At 61.0% G+C, this 19,439-nt stretch overlaps 2 protein-coding genes across 4 annotated transcripts in view; one reads left to right on the plus strand and one right to left on the minus strand.

The window, feature by feature from the left end:
• ABR (ABR activator of RhoGEF and GTPase) overlaps positions 1–13,606 on the minus strand; it is a 41,642-nt gene extending 28,036 nt beyond the window's left edge. The window contains exon 1 of one of the 3 annotated variants that reach the window (XM_042791428.1): positions 13,258–13,606. Coding sequence is in view for 2 of the 3 variants with exons in the window: in XM_042791427.1 (XP_042647361.1) it covers positions 3,469–3,529 (61 nt within the window). In the remaining variant the exon portion in view is untranslated. Of the gene's footprint in view, positions 1–3,468; positions 3,800–13,257 lie in introns of those variants that run through there. The other 2 variants (XM_042791427.1, XM_042791429.1) reach the window with 2 other exon arrangements.
• A 4,379-nt stretch (positions 13,607–17,985) lies between these two features.
• On the plus strand, positions 17,986–18,744 carry BHLHA9 (basic helix-loop-helix family member a9). Its single transcript, XM_033004725.2, has one exon. It carries the CDS (start codon positions 17,986–17,988, stop codon positions 18,742–18,744), a length of 759 nt encoding a protein of 252 aa, XP_032860616.1.
• The last annotated feature ends 695 nt before the right edge of the window (positions 18,745–19,439 follow it).

The raw sequence follows: 19,439 nt of genomic DNA on the forward strand, positions 1-19,439 counted from the left end.
GCCACCCCGGCCAAGGACTCCCCTGACTCTCACCAACACCACTCAGCACATTAATATTGCATTTGGCTTCATATTGAAAGTGAATAAACCTTTAAATCGAAGAGCGCTGAGAAGCCTGCTCAGGCTGGGAGCCCTGCCAGTACCAGTGGGGAGGGATGGGGGGTCCCATCCCACACAGGGGGGTGGGATAGAGGAGAGCCCTGACATGGGCCAGATGCGTCCTGGCTCCATCTGCACACCACAGCCCCAGTCAGACCTTGCTTCTTAAGCAATTCGCACCTAATAACCATCCCTCAGAGACTGGGGTGCCACCTTCACTGGGACACCGCAGCCCCCATTCAACCCAAGAGCTGAGTGGGAATGAACAAGCTGGATGAGCAGAGATGGGGGAGCCCGTAGCTCCCCCTGGTCCTCAGCTTCCAGGGAAAGGGGATCCCCAGCTCTAACCTGTCCTACCTCCTTGTGGTGGGATGTCCCTCGTCCCTCCTGCCTTTCACAGGTCCCATCTGGGATGCCTTCAGCACCAGCCAGGAGCAAGGCAGCATGAGGTACATTAGCACTGGTGTCCCCACATGATGGCCACCTCCCCAGGACACCCACCCCACACAGCTTCCCTGAGCCCACACCCCAGGCACTGTCCCTGGGCTGGCGGGTGCCCCAGAGGAACCCAAACCTCTCACCTGAGTGCCCTTCCCCATCAGATGAGGTCTAAGAGTGAACCAAGGCAGCAGAGGGGACAAAGCTGACTGTCCCCACCAGACACACCAACTCAGAGGCCACCAGGCTCCACTGCCTCCCCTCCACCAAGGCCAAGGTCTGCAGCTCTGGGCTTAACCATGGGGTGGGCAACGGGGGCACCCAGAGTGGCACTGGCACTCGGGGGGACCTAGAAATCCAGGCTGGGCCTGCTTGACAGCAAGGTAACGAGGAACACAGCTTTAATGAGGCAGCTGGGGACCCTGGGAGGTGGCACCTGCAGCGGTGCGGGGGAGAAGGTGGCGTTGATGGCACGGAGGGGGAAGGGACTGGTCTGTGGGGAGGCAGAAATGACCCGGCTTTCACACAGCCATTGCTCCCAGTTGGAGCAGATCTACGTCCCAGTTCCAGACCCGAGCTGTGGACAAGACCTACAGGCACCCAGGGAGAGGGACCCTGCACTGCCCGCAGGAGAGAGGACAGAGCCACATCCCCATGGCTCCAGCTGTGCCTCCAGCTGTGCCACCCACGGCCATGCAGTACTTACAGGGCTCTCACCTGGGGAGGCCTGGCAGAGGGACCTCCCCAGCACCCCCAGCACCCACTGCAGAGAGGGAACCAAGCCTCACCAAGCAGACAGGATGGGACGAGGGGGACATCGCTGGGCAAGGGGACATGGAAGGGCTCGCCCCTGTGTCTCCCTGCTTGGGGGGTGCTCCTGCCACCCAGCCAGCCCAAACCGAGCCCCTCCCTCCTTCCCCCGCAGCTGCATTGCCCCTGCAGACTGTTCCTGTGCCCGTGCCAAAACCCAATGCTATTTTTGCTCCCGTTTTGTAGCAGCAGTGGAAATCCTCCTGCTGCACCCCAGGCGTGGGGACTGAGGGGAGGGAGGCAGCCTGGCCCAGAGGAGCCACTCTGGGGGGTAAGGACACCCGGACCTGAAATAGCTTTGTAACCCCAGCTCCCGCACGCAGCCCCGCAGCCCCGAGCTGGATCCGGCCCCACGATGCACCAAGGGCTGGCACCCGTGGGATGCTGACACCCACCAGGGTGGGGACCTGTGGGCTGGCACACAGGCCCAGCGAGGTGACAGGGCCAGGAACGCATCCCCACAGGGGACTATTTTCCCCAGGAAAATAACGGTTTTGCTCTGCCACATCTTCCCAGGTCTGACCCAGGCTAATCCCAGCATGATGGTCCCCAAGAGGGAGCACAGCCACAGGCAAGTGGCTGGCTCCTGCCCAGCCCAGGCAGAGCCAGCAGAGTCACAGCAGCTCACGGTGGTGTTTTCTTCGCTTTCCAGCCAGGCGTGTGCTGTTCCCCGTCACCCCAGCAGTGAGCCAGCACACTCCAACGTTCTGCCGTCCTACCCCACTGCCGGAAGAAGCCCAACATCCGCACAGAGCCTGCAAGGTTTTGGGGAAACACTGCTGTTTCCCTGTGCCTGGGTGAAAATTCACCATGACAACACAGATGCGTGAGCTGGCCTCGGACCTGCCTCCGCGGGCCTCCTCCAAAAGGTGGCTCAACACAAACAGCATCTCCTCCGCGCTGTCACCACCTTCCCTGGTGTGATGAAGGCCAGGCCCTGCCCTGCATCCCCCAAAACTTGGGCACGCTGAGCAGCCTCCCCCGCACCTCTCCCCTCCACCACGAGGGTGGCTGGGGCAGGATTTGGGACGGCAGAGCCATCGCTTCGCAGGCTGGGAAGGAGGGTGCGGAGGCTGGGGCTGGATGCGACCTCTGGGCTTCAGCCCAGCCACCCGCACAAGCAGCTGTGCCAGACCCCGGGACCCGGCTGTGGGTGTCGGAGGCTTCAGGCTGTAAAACTTGGGGGGGCCCAGCCCCATACAGTGTGCCCCTCGGCAGCCCCTGCTCCCCCCAGGCCATGGCAGATGCCAGATCCATGCAGGGGGCACCATGCCTCCCTCTCCGGAGCATCCCACCTTCCCACACACCCGTGCCAAACCTCACTGCCCCACAGACACCAGGCTCCGAGCTCAACACTGCTCCCTGAAACCCACCCCCAGGGTGCCCACGCAGCTAACGCTCCCCCAGAATGAACAACGGGGACCCCGTGACCGAGCCCCCCCATCCCCTAGCCATGTCCCTGGCTCTCCTGGCCACCGCTAAGACAGCTGCTGTGGGACTGGGACCGGCACAGCTCCGGGGCTCCAACCTCCCTGCCGCCCGTCTGTGGGGGGATTCGCACCCCCCGGGTTGCTGCAGGACGCCCCCAGCCCCGCCAGCTGCCAGCCCCCGGGTACCGACACCGCGTTGCCACAGCATCCTCGGCGCAGCGCCTCGGAGCTCACTGCAAAAATCACGACTGGGGGAGAGTTGCCTTCCCACAGCCACAGAGGGACAGGGATGGGACCCAGGACAGGAAGCACCCACGTCCCCACAGACCCCCGTGGGCAGCTGTCAGCCCCACCGCACCAAGGCCACCGTCACCCATCCTGCTCATGCAGCTCCCCGGAGCCGACAGCAGGTCCCTGGAGCCTGGGGGGTGCTGGACTAACTCCGGCCAGCGCTGCCCTGTCACCGGGACGTGTTGGACGCTCAGGGAGGGGAGTGCAACCCCCTGCTAGCATCACCTGCCCCCTGCCCGGGCTCAGCTCAGCCCGGGAGCCCCCCAGCACAGGATCACCGGCACAGCATCCCTCCCCAGCGCGACGCAGCGTTACACAACAAGTAGGGGGGACCCACCACCCCGGTCCCCCTCGCCATCCCCCCCCCCCCCCCGCCCCCCCCCCAGCCCAGGCCACGTACTGCTGTAGAGGGTGTCGATCCAGGAGAGCCGTGGCAGGCCGCGGTGGCTCAGCGGCTCCATGCTCGGGAGGGCTGCGCCGGCTCTCAGCCCCTCCAGCCGGCTCTCATCTCACAACAAAGGCGGCGGGTGAGGGCGGGAGGCGGGGGGCCGCAGGCCCAGGCAGGGGGCTGGATGGGAGAGCCGGGCACGGCCGCTTGCCCAGGCGTTCGGTGGCTCTTCTGCCAGGGGTGCCCAGGGAAGGAGGTGCCGCCTGGCAATGGCAGCGCGTCCCGCCTCCCGCCCCTGCCTTGCCGGGGGGAGCCGAGCTCAGCATCCCCCTGCACACAGCCACGCCGACCCTCCGCAGGGGTCTGGGGACCGGGGAGGAGGAGGAGGGGATGGTAGTGGCACAGGGGCATATGGCTGCCCCCCAGGCCACCCCAAGGAGAGTGGGGGGAAAGGAGGAGCCTGTCTCCATCACCCTTTCCACCGTGGTCTTATCTCCTTCCTATGACCCAGGCATGCTGTGCCCCCTTCCCAGCAAAACCTCACCAGCCCCTCAAACCGCTGTGACTGAAGGACGCAGGCTCCTCCTGGCCCCGCTCCCCCCAGCTCCAGCAGCCACTGCAGGAACCAGAACCTCCAGGAGCCGGGAGCTGCCCTGCCCCATACAACCGGGGTCATCGGAGCAGGGCATGGGCAGGCAGGAGTTAAACCACCCTCCCCAGCTTCGTGTAGCCAACTGAAATATAAAGTGCCAGAGTCATCAACCCCAATATGTCAGGGCGCCAGCCAAGCGTTCAAGTGCAGAGACTGCCCTTGTCCAGCCTGCGACGGCCCCGCTGCCCCCGTCCCGGCGGTGTGGGCAGCATCCCCCCTCCACCAGTGCCCTCGGCCGCATCCTGCCGTGCAGGGAAGGGCCTGGACCAGGCGCTGGGGCCAGATGGGAACCAGGCAGAAGGGATAATGCTCCGCCAGGCACAAGGGGAAGGTAGAGCCACCGGAGCGTGAAGTGCCAGGACGCGGGTGGCATCGACAACTGCCCAGGCTGGGAAATCTGAGGGGACCTTGCCAAGGCGCTGCCACCACCTGATCCCCGCTCCCAGGGGTGTCCACGCCAGGCTCGGATGCAGCCGATACATTTTGGGGGAACGCAGCAATGCCGAGGCTGTGGTTCAGTGTGGCTGGGGCACACGGAGCCATCGGCACCCAGCATCCAGGGTGAGGAGCCACTGCTGCCCCTGGCACAGCCCTGCCTCCCGGGGGGCCGTATCCGCCCCCCTGCCCAGCCCAGTGCCGATGTTCCCCTTGTCCCCAAACTGTTAACGTGGGCCAAGGGTGCCCATGATGTGCCAGTGTTTGCTGCTCTCCGTCCCTCACCAACTCCCCCCATTTACTCCTGCCCAGGCTCCAGCTCAATACCACGGCCTGTCCCCGCTCTATCCCTTAAAGGTTCCGATGGAGAGTCCCTTCCCTCCTCCACAGCCAAACCCCACACCCCTGCAGCCCCCCACAGCCCTCTGCACCATTGAGGCTCTGCCGCTCGGCAGAGAGAGCTTCCAGGAAGGCAACAGCGGTTCGGCTGAGCACATCAACCCCCCATTGATGGCAGGAAACCACGTTCCGCTCGTGCCTCGAGTAGCGATGCACCAGCAGCAGCACAAGATGCAGCTTTTGCCCCTCTGGCATGGCAGCTGCAGGAGCCACAGGGGCAGCAGGCAGCCTGCAGCCCCCCCGGAGTGGCTGGTTTTCCACGCACAGCTCTCCGCATGCACACAGGGGTTTTTTATTTCCATGTGCTTCCACCGGCTAGACACACATCCTGGCCCTTCCTGCCCACGGCACCAGCCTCTCCACACCATCGTGCAAGCCCCCTTTGCACATCTTCCTCTTTATCCAACACAGGGAATGAGCTGAGCACTTGGATGAGCCACTCACAGGCCACCAGAACCCTGGGAGCCCTTCGCCGGCTGGCTACCCCTGGCGTGACCCCACGCTGGAAGAGCCACGGCCCAGGAGGACCAGGGAGGCAAGCAGCCCACAGCCCAGCCAGGGGGGTGTCCCAGAAAGCCTCCCCACACACTGAGGTGCTCAAACCACAGTCACCCCCATGCTGCCCCCCAAACAGGCCTTATCTGGCTGCACACAACAACCCAGGCAGGTGTCCTTGCACAGCCTGGACAAAACAGCTCCACCAAACCACTGGGCTTTGTTTTCACTTTGGTTTTAGGGCTCTTTTCATCTCTGCAAAAAAACCCAACAACAAAACCCCACAACCTGCAAAGCAGCTGAGCCTTCCTCTTCTCCTCAGGGCTGGGAGGGGGTGCACACACCCACCCCACCCACCCCCCACCCCCCACCCCCCCACCCCCCCCCCCCCCCCCCCCCGGCACCCATCACCCTGTGGTGACACAGACCAGCCCTGGGTGACAAGATGCTGTCAACCATGTTCTTAACCCCCCTCTCAACCACTCCCAACTCTGACTGCAGCACAGCGGGAGCATCCCTGCAGCAAGAGCTAAAAGCCGGGTCCGGCGGATCCTCCCCATCACCAGCTGGCCCCGCGCAGCCTGCCTGGTGTCTGGCTGTCTGCCTGGCATCTGCCCAGCCCCTGCCCGCCAGCCCACGCATCGCTATTTCTGGACTCTTGTGCAAGAGCCTCCTCCAGCCACAACCATATGAGCCCCAGCACTTGCCCAGGACCAGGATAGGGCTGGTGCTGGGCACCCAGGGTTGGCAGCGACAGGAGAGCAGCTTCAGAGCTGCTTGTACCTCCAACACTGATGTGGGGCAAAGGGGGTGTTTTCCTGGGGGAAGAGAGGAGGGGGAGAGCGTGGTTGGGGAGCACCATGCCAGCGGCAGCGTTAGACAAGGACTGAGTCCTTTGGTTGGGAGAGGAGAAGCCTGCGTGTCCTGGAGCCATGGCAGGGACACAGCCAGCGCTGCAGAGCCCCGGGCTGCGGTGGGAGATGCCAGCCAAGAGCCCAGCTTTCCGAGCTCCTCCAGTGCCCGCTCTGCTGGGCTCACCGGGAGGTCTGGGCTGGCCCTTGGTGGTACAGAGCAGCAGCTATCCCCTTGCCAGAGGTTGCAGAGAGGGCAAAGAGGAATAAATGAAAATGTTTCCACCCTCCCCACCGAGGAGCACAGCAGATCCTTCCTGCTAAGTGACCTGAACATGCTGCTCCTCAGTCCAACTCAGCAATAAGCTTCTCCCTCAGTATCACTTTCCCACTGGATGGACAACCCAAGGTCTGTACTGCATCAGCCCCCAGCTCCACTCACAGCCCCAGGACACAGCCGAGAGGTGCCCAGAGTCCTACTCAGAGTCTCCTGCCCTTAGGGAGCCAAGCAGGGTGCAAGAACTGGGCAGGTCCCACCCCCAGCAAGCGTGGGGAGGAGGGCAGAGACCCAGCCACAATAGCAGTGCCCTTGGCCTCTCAAAATACCAGACAGAGAAAGAAAGAAAGGTGGTGGCTGCTCACAGGAAAAAGCCTCTAATATCGGATGAAGGTCTGGGTCAGCTATCCCATTGTGTCTCTTTTCCAAGAGAGAGGAGATAGTGGCCATACCTGCCAGCGCCGCAGCCCCAGGCTGCTCCTCTCCCACCCAGCCCCGGTGCCAGCGCTGCCAAGACAGCTTGGCCAGGTTTGCTTTCCGCCACGGGACTTGTGAAGGAGAAGGAAGAGGTGTTGGTTCACAGCGTTGGAACAAAAACTACCCATGGCAGAAAGCCCTGGTCTGAGCACAAAGGTCTCCCTATCTGCCAGATCTTCAAACAATCCCTGAACTTTGCAGCTGGGAGTTATCTCAGGGCAGATCTGCAGGCCATTCTCTGCTTTGGCTGGCCAGGCTCTGCTCCCCAACTGCAGCCAAGAGGTGTTGCTGCTATTGATCTACATAAGTGACTTATCCTGCTTAGCAAACACTGATAAAGTAACCAGGGGTGGGAAAGCCATGTCTATTTGAAGATGTCTCTTGGGGATGCAGCGAGATCGGTGTGCTCCCTCTGGCTGCTCAGCCCCGGCTGGGCTCCGGCCGACCTCAGCAGGAGGACAAACCCAGCAAAGCCATAAACCCGGGCACAGGTGCCGCTTTCCCGGGGTGGATGCACACTTTAGTGAGCTGCCTTGACTAAACCAGGCTCCCCCTCTCTAACCCAAGGGAATATCAATCCTCCACCAGCACGGGGGAAAGCATCTCCCTCTGTTTGCTGCTGCAGGGCTGGCTGCAGCAGAGAGCATCCAGCAGAAGACAGAGCAGATCCATCCACTGGGATCCCAACTGGTGGAGTCACTGGGCAGAAGGGGAGGAGGAACCAGCCAAACAAAGAGCCCAGTTGCACAGAAGTGTCTTTCCAGGGGGAGAAAAAAAAAAAAAAAACAAAACAAAAAAACACAAAACCACAAACCAACAACCAAACCAGATTTCAATAGACTTACAATGCAAATGTATTCAGGCCCCGCAGGGCACTTCTGGCTGCAGCCAGCCACCTAATGAGGGCTTCTTGCGTGCCCTGCTGCTGCTGCTGCTCCTACCCAGGGACCACCAATCGCCCCACAACCGCCTACTGCTGCACCCAGCCTGGGGGGCCAGGGGGCCACCTCCCAGCCAAAGCATTCGCCCCCACGCCAAGCACAGCCCGCGGCACTGAAAGGGGAACCGTGTCCCCTCCTTCCCTTCCACAGGGCGCCGGGACAGACCAGGCAGCCCAGCGCCGCTGCCCACCGCCCGAATGCTGCTGAACTGGGGGAGCTCAGCATCGCCTCTGCCCCAAATGCTGGGGAGGGGGGAGCAAATTCCCAGCCAGTGGGACCGTGCTGAGCTGACGGCACGCAGGGATGTGCAGGGATACTGCAGCCAGACCCACCTCCTGCAAGAGGGATGTCAGCATCTCTGGGCCGATGAGAGCAGGTACTGCAGCCATGCCGGGGGAGAGGAGGAAGCCACTCTGGGAACACTCACACCAGTTTTGAGGATCTGGTTCGGAGGAGATGCAGGTTCCTGATGCCAGGCAGCAGTCAGATTCTCACTGCAACCACACTTAGCTGATGTGAGGGCCGATGGCAGAGGGGAACAGGCCAGGGGAAAGCCAGACCCAGCCACGAGAGCTTGCCAGCAGCTCAGCCACCGTCCCCCTGCCCGGTGAGAGGGACAGGGACCCCTGTCCCACCACGCATCCATCCTGCTTGGTGTTTGCAGGGTGCTGGCACCCAGAAGGGCTGTTTCTCCACCCAGCAGATGCTGTGGCCGCTGCCGGCTCTGCCCCAGAGCAGAGATCCCAGTGGTGACCACAGGCAGAGCTGGTCACAGTTTTCCCCTTTGCTCTTCCAGCTCCTTTAGAAGCCCTCCACTATTTGCCCATCACAGGGAAGTTAACTCCAACAATCAGCATTTACTGCTCTCATTTAAAAGCTATATTTTTAAACAGCAACTGTTCCACTCAAAGGCTTTTAAACCTCATGAACTTTTGTATTTATTTATGATTTTCATGAACAGTGACAACCTGCCCCAGTGTTAACCCTGCAGTCCCCATCCTGGGCAGCACCGCTTTCTGGGGAGGCAGCCCCACAACACGCAGGGGCTGTTGTCATGCTGCCATCAGGGGGGTTTGGGGAGAAAAGCCACCTCCCAAAATGCCGCCAGGCCCCAGAGCAGATGGAGACAGTTCAAAGGTCCCCAGCAGGCACACACACACACGCACACGCTGTGGTTTTGTCCTTGCCCAAGCAGTTAAAATTAAACACTGAGGCTGTGCCGGGCCCTCCCCAGCCAGAAGAGGAATTTTCAGCATCTTCAGAGCCAAACAAGCGTTCTCCAACAGAGGGGAAATACGATGAAGTAAAAATTTAAAAAATAAATATGAGGACAGAGAAGTGGTATATGGGCTCTCAGGGAGGGACAACTCCCACCCACACACCTCTCCGCTTCGGCACCAACCAGGAGGGGATCTGGGTGCACAGACAATGCAATACTTCACCTTCCTGGGTACCATGGGATCACCGCTCCTTCACCTCTTGCACATCGCGACCTACCCCAGATGCACCTGGATAAACTCTGGACTTCGCTCGCTATTTTCCATTCTCCTTTTGCTGGGGCTTTAGGGGATTTTCCAGGAAAGAGACAACAAACCTGCAGTGTCCAGGGGTGGCTCAGGACAGCAGGACAGAGCCCTGCCCACAGCACTTCCCCATCACCTCCCTGGCTGTGGAGCAATTTTTTCCAGGATAGATGCCACTTTTGCAGCATCATGTACTTGCCAGCAGCAGCTCGAGCTGAAAGCAGGGACGGTGCAGCAAGAACAAGCTCTGCCTTTACCCAAATCATGCCAGGAGCCCCAAACACAACGCCCATGGCAATCCACCCCCCATCCGGGCATGCAGGGATGAGGTGGCTGATGCCCTGGGGACTCCAGACACCCCAGGGCCCCGTCCCCCCTATCTCAGCCCTTCGGTGCATGCACCGACACCACTGCCTGTCTGTGCTCACCGCCCTACAAAGCAGGGACCCCACTGCTGCCAGCAGCCTCCCTTCCCATTTCCCAAGGTACTAGCGAAGGCAGTGTGGTGGGGCGAGCAGAAGAGCCCACGTGACTCCAGGATCTTTCCATGACAGAAACTGCAATTCCAGCTAAACAGAGGGCTGGGGATTTCATTTACAGCACAGCTCGCAGCCGCAGCATCCTGCCGTAACCAGATCCGCCAGCCAACCCCATCGTGGACTATTCTAGCTACGCCAGTGTTCCCCACCCCAGAGCTCGCATTTCTGGGGTGCAGGGCACTGCACAGGGCAAACTGGGGGCTCCAAAACTCAGCAGCCTTCCAGAAGACCGTCAGGAGCCCCCGTAGCAACCCAGCTCCGTGGCGAAGCCGACGCCTTTCTCCAATTCCCAAGGGCAAAGTGGGGAAACCCAGCGCTGATTTTGTCCCACCTCTGTGCGCGCCCTTCCTGGCTGCCGGGCACAAAGCATCTCCCGATGAGCATCACTGCATCCCTGCTCTCAATCACCAGCACAGTAGTCTCCTGCCCACTCAGTTCACCCTCTCCTCATGGGTACCAACCCGCAGCACCGGCCCCTTCACCCCAGACTCGTGCTGCAGCAAAAAGGAGGTGATGGAGGCAGCACCCAGCCAAAGCACCGCGGCACCCCGGCACACCCCAACCACCTCCCAGCACCACGCATACTCAGCTGTGAGGCCAGCTGGGTGTTTAGCCACAGGGACAGGTGATGGCCAAGATGAAGGGAATTTCAGTCCTTTCCACGCTTCATTTTCAGCCATCTGCTCGCTGACGCTCAGATTTTGTTGGTCCCGGGTGAGCTGGCACAGGCGTTATCTCAGATGCCAGGATCGCGTATCTGGCTGTCACACACGCTGCTCTCACGCAATAGCTGCAAACAGGGGCATCTTGCAGATTTCCTCATTTTAAATCAGATTAATCACAAGCTACTTAAAGGAAACCACTGTCTTTCCCTGGTAGTTCCCATAAAGACTATATTCAGTGCTCCTTTGCTTGCTGCTCAGATAGCGCTGCTGTCGGTTATGGTGAAATGGCTGGGGACTGACCATGTTCAGCCACAGCACCGTTAAGCTCCAAAATTCACATCAAAATACTGAGAGACCCAGGCAGAGCCGCACTAACCGAGTTACACACCACCTGGACTGCTAGCAGGAGAAGTAAACAGCACTGCGACCGGGAATTTTTAATTACATCTGAAAAATAAAGACAAGTGAGAAGAAAACAACGGGAGCACTAAGTTAACCAACTGTGCGGCGAAAGGGGGATCCAGGCAACGACCTCACGCATTTTACTGTATTCTCAAATTCTCCTTTTAAATGTCAGCGCTGTTAGTGCACACAGGCGTCCTTATAACACCCAACAAAGAGAAGTGCTGACGCTTGGGAAAGGCTCGGGACAAGGCTGGGGAGAGCCCATCGCCGCTGCCATCAGCCGACCTCCGCACAGAGCCTGGCCGTGCCATGGGGCAAGGAGCCAGGCGCTCGGCGGAGGGGACACTGCCTCTTCGGGTGAGTGCAGGATCTGGGGACCGTGATGGAGACCCATCTGGGGGAGAAGGAGGAAGAGGAGGAGAAGGAAGAGGCCACGTTTAACCACAGCGGACGCAACCTTGGATTTCAAGGTCTTGCCCAAAAGATTTGGTCCAGCCACCTTGAAGGGCAGCATGGGGCTGGAGGACCCCTCTGAGTTACAAAGCCAGGACCCTCAGGGGTTTACGCTGTGCCTCACAGAAGCCCCTTTAACAACACCCCTCCAGCCTGAGAGCAGCCTTGCACGGTCCTGGGTGTTTGGAAACATTCAGGAGCATTATCCAGATACAAATAAAACGCAGGATCCAAGTGTAAATCAGAAGGATTTGCGCTTGGTCGCTCCGATGCACTCAAGCTCCCTCGGCTGCTGAACAGCTCCCCAGAAACTACAACCAGTGCCCACTGACGGGGAGCTGGAGAAGGGCTTGGGGTGGCCCTCTGAAGGGGACACATCGAATGCCCTTGGTCCTCGCTGCAGGGCTGGGAGCAGGGTCCCACGGCAGAGGCACAAACACACGTGTGAGGGAGCCCAGTGCAGAACGGAGACGACATCGAGAGCAGCCATGTACTTCGGGTGTTTTACTTCCAGACAGCTTGGGAAGGGGAAACAGAAACTGAGCTGTTCCCTGGCCCTGTAAACTAATGCGATAAATATAAATTATACTAAATATTAAGCACGGTTCAACATCAGAGCGCTTCCTACCCAGGCCATCTTCAACCAGCACAATACAGCCTTGGGGGAAAAACCACCACCCCAAACAATCGAGCAAGAACAAAATTAACTCAAGTCAGCTGCAGAATTAGCGACATAAAAAATGACACTCCCTAGCTGTCAGGACTGTGTTTGAACAGGGATTAAAGCTGATGCAATAACAACTTCCAGGCCGCTGGAAGTAGGACAGCGTGACGGGTAACAGCGCTAGCTGGCTGTGCCTCCAGTGCCACAAAACAGCCAGTCACTTGCAAAATAACATCGTCCTCAGTCTGCCCAGCAAAACGCCCTGGGACACCTCACCACCCCGGCATGCTTCTGCTTTAGTGGCTCCAGGACTTCACAGATCACAGGGTGTCACCTGAGCAGAGGTGTCCCCGTAAGCCAGGACACAGCTGGAGGAAATGACTCTCCCACATTGTCCCAGCCCCAGAGGTGGCTCCTGGGCCAGTGGAACGTCACCAAGAGCCAGCCAGCTGCAGGGGACCAGCCAGCCACCCCCACTCCTCGAATGCCCAAGGATGGGGCCTTGACACGGGATGCAGTTGGAAGTGGGACAGGGATGACACAGGGGCTTGGGGTGACCTTAGTGGCAGGATGGGGACAGCACAAGGGCTGGGGGTGGCATTAGCTGTTTGATGGGGATGGCACAAGGGCTTGGGACGGCCCCAGCCATGTGACTGCATGGGGTGCCCCTGTCTGCACGTTGGGGAGATCCCCTGCCATGCCGCAGCATGGGGTACACCGACTGCGTGACAGGGACAGCGCCGGGGCTTGGGATGGCATGGCACAGGGATGTGGGGACAGAGCGGCACAGGGTGCCCTTGACTGTGCCACGGGTACGGCACGGGCGCGCAGGACGGACAGCGGGAGGGCTGGGGACGCCCTTGACCACGCGATGGGGCTGGCGCAGGGCTTGGGGACCCCCTCACCCCTGGCGTGGGATGCCCAGGGCCGCAGGGTGGGGACGGCTCCCCCCCTCGGCCGTGCCGCGGCCCGGGGTGGTGTCCCCCCGCCCTCCCCGACCCCCCCCCCCCCCCCGCGGCACCCACCTGCCGAGGAGCCGTCCTCCGCGTCCGAGCTGCCGCCGCTGCCGCCCTCCGGGGAGCTGCCGGCGGGGCCGGGCGGCGGGCGGGGGGCGGCGGGCAGGGCCGGCGGCGGCGGGGGGGGGGGGGGGGGCTCTGGCCAGCGCCGCCTCCAGGTAGCCCACCTTGAAACGCTCCTCGGCCAGTGCCCGCTGGAGGCGGCGCAGGTGGCGGCGGCAGCGCTCCAGCTCCCGCTCCATGGCCCGCACCGAGCCCAGCTCCATGCGGGGGGCCGGTTCCCCCGGGAACTCCGCCTGCCAATGCCGCGCAAAGTCCGCCCGGGCCGCCTCGCCCCCCGCCATCCCCCCCCCCCCCCCACCTTACCCTACCCCGGCCCGAAGTTTTTTTGGGTTTTTTTGGTTTTTTTTTTTTTTTTTTTTCCCCTCCCACCGGCACCGCCGCTGCCTTCCGCCCCCCGCTTCGCCGCCGGGCCTGACGCCGGGGCCCGCCCCCGGCCCGCCCCGCCTCGGTACGGCCCCGCCGGGGCGGGGAGCAGCGCTGCCACCGCCCCCCCCGGCTCCGCTCCGGCGCCCGGCAGCTCCCGCTGGTTCCCCGGGATGGATTTGGGGAGCCCGAGCGGGGTGCTGGGGGTGGGGGGTGTTGTATTCCCGGTTGTTTCGAGCTTCGGTTCCTCCATCCCCATCTCCCGGGTTGGGGGGGGGGGGACCCCGGAGGAGCTGCGGGCCGCGGGCCGGGAGGGAGGATGTCGTGCAGGCGAGGAAGCGCCTGCGGTCGGCAGCGCCAGAGCAGTTAATGAAGCGACAGCTAATGACACAAACAACCCCACGCACTGCAAGAAAGCGGTCCCCGAGCCGGGGACAACAGACCCTCGACGGCACGGGGGTAGCTCCTGTGCCACCGAGCTGCTCTTCCCCAGCCCCACGTGCTACGGAGAAGCTATATGTTCAAAGATGCTATATACCGTCTTTGAACATATTACATTGCCAAGCTGAACTGCACACAGGCTTTATTTATATTCTAGCTTTTGCATATCAGTCAAAATATATCCCCGCCCCTCTCCCCCAACCTTGTCTATTAGGCTTTGAAGATTATTTTACCAATTTCAGGGAGGTGAAAGGGCAATCATCTGAAATATTCAAAATGATCAGGGAAAGTTTCAAGAATATACTATTAGTCTAGAGGAATACCATGCCTCTGTCCACCAACTCTGCAGCTTCTGACAGCAAGCTACCGTTGTCAACCTATTTGCCATCCTGTCCCTTCTTCTGTTGGCCTGATGACATGAATAGCAGTAGCTTATTGCCCTTCATATGGCTCATGGAACTCTCAGACCACTCTCCTTGTCATGTGCAGACTGACAGTAAATTATAGGCCTTTGCTATGGAGCTCTGCCCCATCTCCTGGCCATCATCATCCTCGGGCCAGCGAAGCCCTGCCTGCCCCCAGGATGGACAGGCCATTCCCACCAGACAGAGGGGCAACCTCAAACTCCTGCAGTGGGCAATGAAGGCCCACGTCAGGCTTTTTGCCCACTCCGTGCCACGGGGCGTGTGCCCGCTGCATTTAAGCTGCCAAGGCAGTGCGTGCCCCTGGTTCACTCCCACCCCACGGGATGGGGCTTTCCAACCCCACACCCTGGGCAGGATCGGCCGTTCCCTTGTGCCATACGAGGTGCTGGGCCACAGGACCTCGAGGGGTGTCGGGGGCAGAGGCAGGAGCCTCCAGGCAGCGTGGCTGCGGGGATCTGCCTTCCGCTGCCTCCTCCCGTGTGCTGCGTGAGGGCTGGCTGTGGGTGACTCACAAACTTGTGTCCTTTGTGCCACCTGGCCTTGCCCCAGCAGGAACAAAGCGCCCTATTTATTTACCCATGGGGCCCAGGCAGTGTCGCAACAACCGCCTCCTCCCTCCCCTCCATCACTGCCCCAGAGCGAGGGGCTGCACAGGGGTGGGCACCTCCCTGTGTGCCAGTCCCTGGCTCTCATGCCTCGGCACTGTGGGTTCCCTCTCCGTGGTCTCCCTCCAGCACAGCCTTGCCCCCCCGAGCAGCCTTCCTGAGGAGGATGGATGGTGCTGGGACACTGCCAGAATCCAGACAGCACCCCCCAGCCCGTGTCAGCTCCCCCCTCACCACCCCATCGAGGTTTCATATCCAGTTAGGACTGTGCTCCCAGATGGTCCCGGCAGCTCTCACCTGGAAGTGGCAGCGTTTTCGGGGTGCTGGAGGGATGTGGGTGAGGGACAGCCAGTCCAGGGCTCTTTGCAAGAGCTGCAGCACCCGCTCGGCAGCAGCGTTAGGGGTGAAGATACCCAAAACTCACCTTTGGGCTGTGGGACGCGTGAGAGCAGTGATGCTGCTGATGGGCAAGTGCCCGGCACTCAGCAGTGCCCCAAGCCCGGTGTGACACGTGTTGCAGAAATGGGGTATCCCTGGGGGTCAAAGCCCTTTGTGGAGGCTGGGGGCGGGTGGCGTTTGCCATGAGTGGCCTGATTTATGCCTGGCGACGGATAATTACAGCTCTTTCATCATCTGTCAGGCAGACGGGCCCGGCAGAGCCTTACAACACATTTTTGGCTCCCCATCTCAGCCCATAAATCTCTTCAGCGCACGGCGATAAATCAGTGGGGGCTGAGGGAGCAGGGCCTGGGTGGGCGTTCCTCCTGGCCTCCCACCCTGTAATGGGCACCTAGGTAGGAAGCGTCCAGGACAAGGTGGGGAAGGCCCAGCGGGATGCACTAATTACAGGCGGCAGGTGGCATCCGATGACCCGTGATTTACGGTCTGGCCTTGCCCGCTTCCGAGAGCTGGGGATGGATCCCTGCGGGGCCAGGGCTGCCCAGAGCCGAGACGCTGGGAACCCCTGGCAGTGCTCCCCAGTTTGCTCCTGGGGGCTGTGGGCAGGATGGGGGCAGCCTCGGGGCTGCTGCCTGCTCTCTGCCCAAACATCACCCCAGCTGGGACTGGCTTTGTGCCCAGCTCAGCCACCTCCATGTCTGCTCTGTACTGCACCTCCCGAGCTCCCACACCAGCAAAAACATCCCCACGGCAGGGATCTGTCCTGTTTAGCTGGGTTTTGGACAGGCACATCTCTAAGTGAGCTCAGCTTACACGTCTTGATGGCATTCAAGCAACCCGAAGAGCCCCTCGCTCCCGAGCTGAGCTCACTGGGTAAGTCAGTGGCCGGGGTAGCATCCGCTCCTGGGCAGAGCAAGACTGGGCGGCAACTGGGAAGAACAAGAGGGCCATAGTGAGCACAGGTGAGTGCTCAAAAATATTTGCAACCTTCACCCCCCCCTTTGAAGTCCTGCTGCCTGGTCCTCCCCTCTCCCTGAGGCCTTGACTCCTGATTTATTGGGTTCCTGGAGAGGAGGCACCTAAATTAGCTCCAACTTCAAAAAGCCAAGGGAGGAGAAGGGCAATAGACAAATAGCCCCTTGCTAATTGTGGCTATTGATCAAACGTGAGCCAGGACAATCAGATAGGAAGGGATGGACCAAGGGGGGCACATCCTCCCAGGGCTCTGCTTTTGCACCAGTCACCCCAACAATTTGTCAGACCTACTCCAGGGCCATTTTTCAAAGCGTTACCCCTTACACAAGAAGGCATTTAGCGACTGCTCGCTAATGAAATGGTGGGCAAACACACGTGGCAGTCCCATGCTGCTCAGAGGACAGGGACCTGGCCCTTCCCATGGCCTCCAGACCCGCCGCACCTGGCAAGTCCCTCTGTCCTGCCAGTTTGGGGATGTAGGGAACAAGGAGTTGCTTTCAGCAACGTCTTCCCCAGAATAAGTGCCGGGCAGACCCGGCAGCACCAGCCCAAACAGCTCTGCCCCCAGGCTCCCCACTGCTGGGAAGGGACAGGAAGGCTCTGGAGGCAGGTAGCACTTTAGCTCTTTTATCACCTGCCCCAGTCCCCCCTGACACATTCCTGCTTCCTGCTCCGCAGGGCAGAGGCGTGCCAAGGCCCGCACGTTCCCCTGCTGACTCCCAGGGGCTGCTCCTGCCTGGGCACCCACTTACCTCCGTGCCCACGGATGCTCCCGGCTCGCCTGGGTGCAGCTGCATGGAGCAGCCCTATGGCACTATCTCAAAGGCAGCTTCAGTGCCCCAGCCCCGTTCCTGGGGCGGGAGCTGTTTTGTCTTCTCCTGCACCCAGGCACAAGACTCACTGCTCTCCTGAGCAGCCTCATCGCTCCGTGCCTCAGTTTCCCCTAGCTGGGAAATAACAGAAATGCTGCAGCACCACTGAGTGTGGGGGAGCAGAGCCCAAGCCCCGTGCCAGGGTGGTGATGCTCCACAGATCTCTGCCCCATGGCACCATATAAAACCCAAGGATGACCTGGCCCAGGCTGAGCCTGGGAACTCCTGCAGCAATCAAACTCTTAGCAGAGACTAAAACAACCATGGCAATGTGTGCTTGGTAGATGTGCTTCCCCCCGGGGGCCTGTGAGCATCCCACCCCAAGCTCTGGGCACCGGTGCCCCACACTCCAGCCCAGCACCGTGCTCAGGAGCATCTCCACGGGCAGAGGCCAGGTGGGGTTCACCCTGTGCCTCCCCGCAAGGCAGAACACCTGCAGGCAGGTGAGGGGGTTGGGGGGGGGGTCGGGCCACGTGACGAGCCCCGCCATGGGGTTTTTAGAGGCGGCTGCGTGTCCCTGGAGGAGTGTCTCCCACACCTCACAGGAGGCAGGACCACAGCAGCACCTCTCCTGCTCCCCCCTCATCAGCGGCCATGTCCGGAGCAGCTGTGGGGAAAAGCACAGCACCAGAGCCAGACAGCTCAGAAGAGGAGCTGGAAGCAGGAGCTGCAGCCCCGGTGTGCTATGGGCAGGGTCTGTGGGTCCCCCAGGGGAGGGAAGCAGCCACCTGCCTGGGGGACACCGAAGGGATGAAGGTGAGGAAGAGGAGCAGGCCGGCGCGCTCCAAGGCCAGGAGGATGGCTGCCAACGTCAGAGAGCGCAAGAGAATCCTGGACTACAACCAAGCCTTCAACGCCCTGCGGCTGGCCCTCAAACATGACCTCGGTGGCAAAAGGCTTTCTAAAATCGCTACCCTCCGGCGAGCCATCAACAGGATCACGGCTCTGTCCCTGTCCCTGCACGGCGCCGGGCGCTGCTGGCCCTGCGCCCACTCCGAATGCCGCAGCCGGGCCGGGGTCCCTGCGCAGGAGCCGGGGATGAAGGCCACCCGACCCCAGCCCCCCTGGGAACCCAGTTCCTCAGGCGGTGCCGGCTTGCAGCACTGCCCTCCGTCCCCCTTCTACGCTGGGTTTTCCCTTGAGAGGCAGCTCCATCGCTACGAGAGCCCGAAAGCGGATCGCTCCGTGCCCAGCCCTGCCTATTTCTCCAGCGGGACCCCCCACCCCACGCTCCGGAGCGCTTGCCAGCAGAGATACACGACCAGCCTGCAAGACCCCCTGGCTGGGGCAGTCCCCTGGCAGCCGAGCTATTGCCAGAGCTGGGGACACCACCAGTGTCTCCCCATCCACTGACCTGCCGGGCTGGGGGTGGCCAGACAGTGCCGGGAAGGTAACGCATCCGCGGGACAGAATGGGGGGGAGCGGGAAGGGACTGTTGGCTCCAGGATGCAGAGCTCAGCTGCGATGCTGGTGAGAGCCGTGAGCCACCACACGCCATACGGGACCCCGGCACTGCCCGGCTGCGGGTCTCCACTCTGTGGGAAAACTGGGGAAGGTGGAAAGTCCTCTGGAAGTGCCAGCTCTGTGTTTCTTGTTGCGAGGTCTCACCATTGCCGGTTGTCACTGTTATTTATTCTCTCTTGCTTGCTCTGTGAGAAAACACAACTTACAAACCCGTCACCAGGGCACTGGTTGTTAATGTGTGTGGGGTGGACAGATGGGCCGTGGGGATCACACTAAAGCCCCTGGCTGGCTGGTCACCCTGGCTCCCACCGGTGAAGGAAAGGAGCAGAAGCAGGGAAAGGTTAGTGCCCTGGGACTTTTGGTGTTAAGCTCATTGCAAGTGCAAACGTTTGTGCCCAGCAGGTTTGTTAGGCCAGGCTGGGAGGGGAGACAGATGCCAGCTTTCCTAAAACCCACCCATCTGTTTGCGGTTTCCTCCAGATTGCAGCAAAGTGGGTCTGGTGGGACAGGCTGATAGTGTGCTCCTGGCCAGCCCCGACACTGGGGAGGAAAGGGGGGAAGTTTACTAAAAAGGCCCCTTTGGC

The sequence above is a fragment of the Tyto alba genome, unplaced genomic scaffold, assembly GCF_018691265.1.
Source record: "Tyto alba isolate M040663 unplaced genomic scaffold, T.alba_DEE_v4.0 Super-Scaffold_19, whole genome shotgun sequence".
Classification (NCBI taxonomy): Eukaryota; Metazoa; Chordata; class Aves; order Strigiformes; family Tytonidae; genus Tyto; species Tyto alba.

Bases quoted from the DNA above. Each gene is read 5' to 3' on its own strand.
- BHLHA9 (XM_033004725.2), top strand. From the start codon at position 17,986: ATGTCCGGAGCAGCTGTGGGGAAAAGCACAGCACCAGAGCCAGACAGC.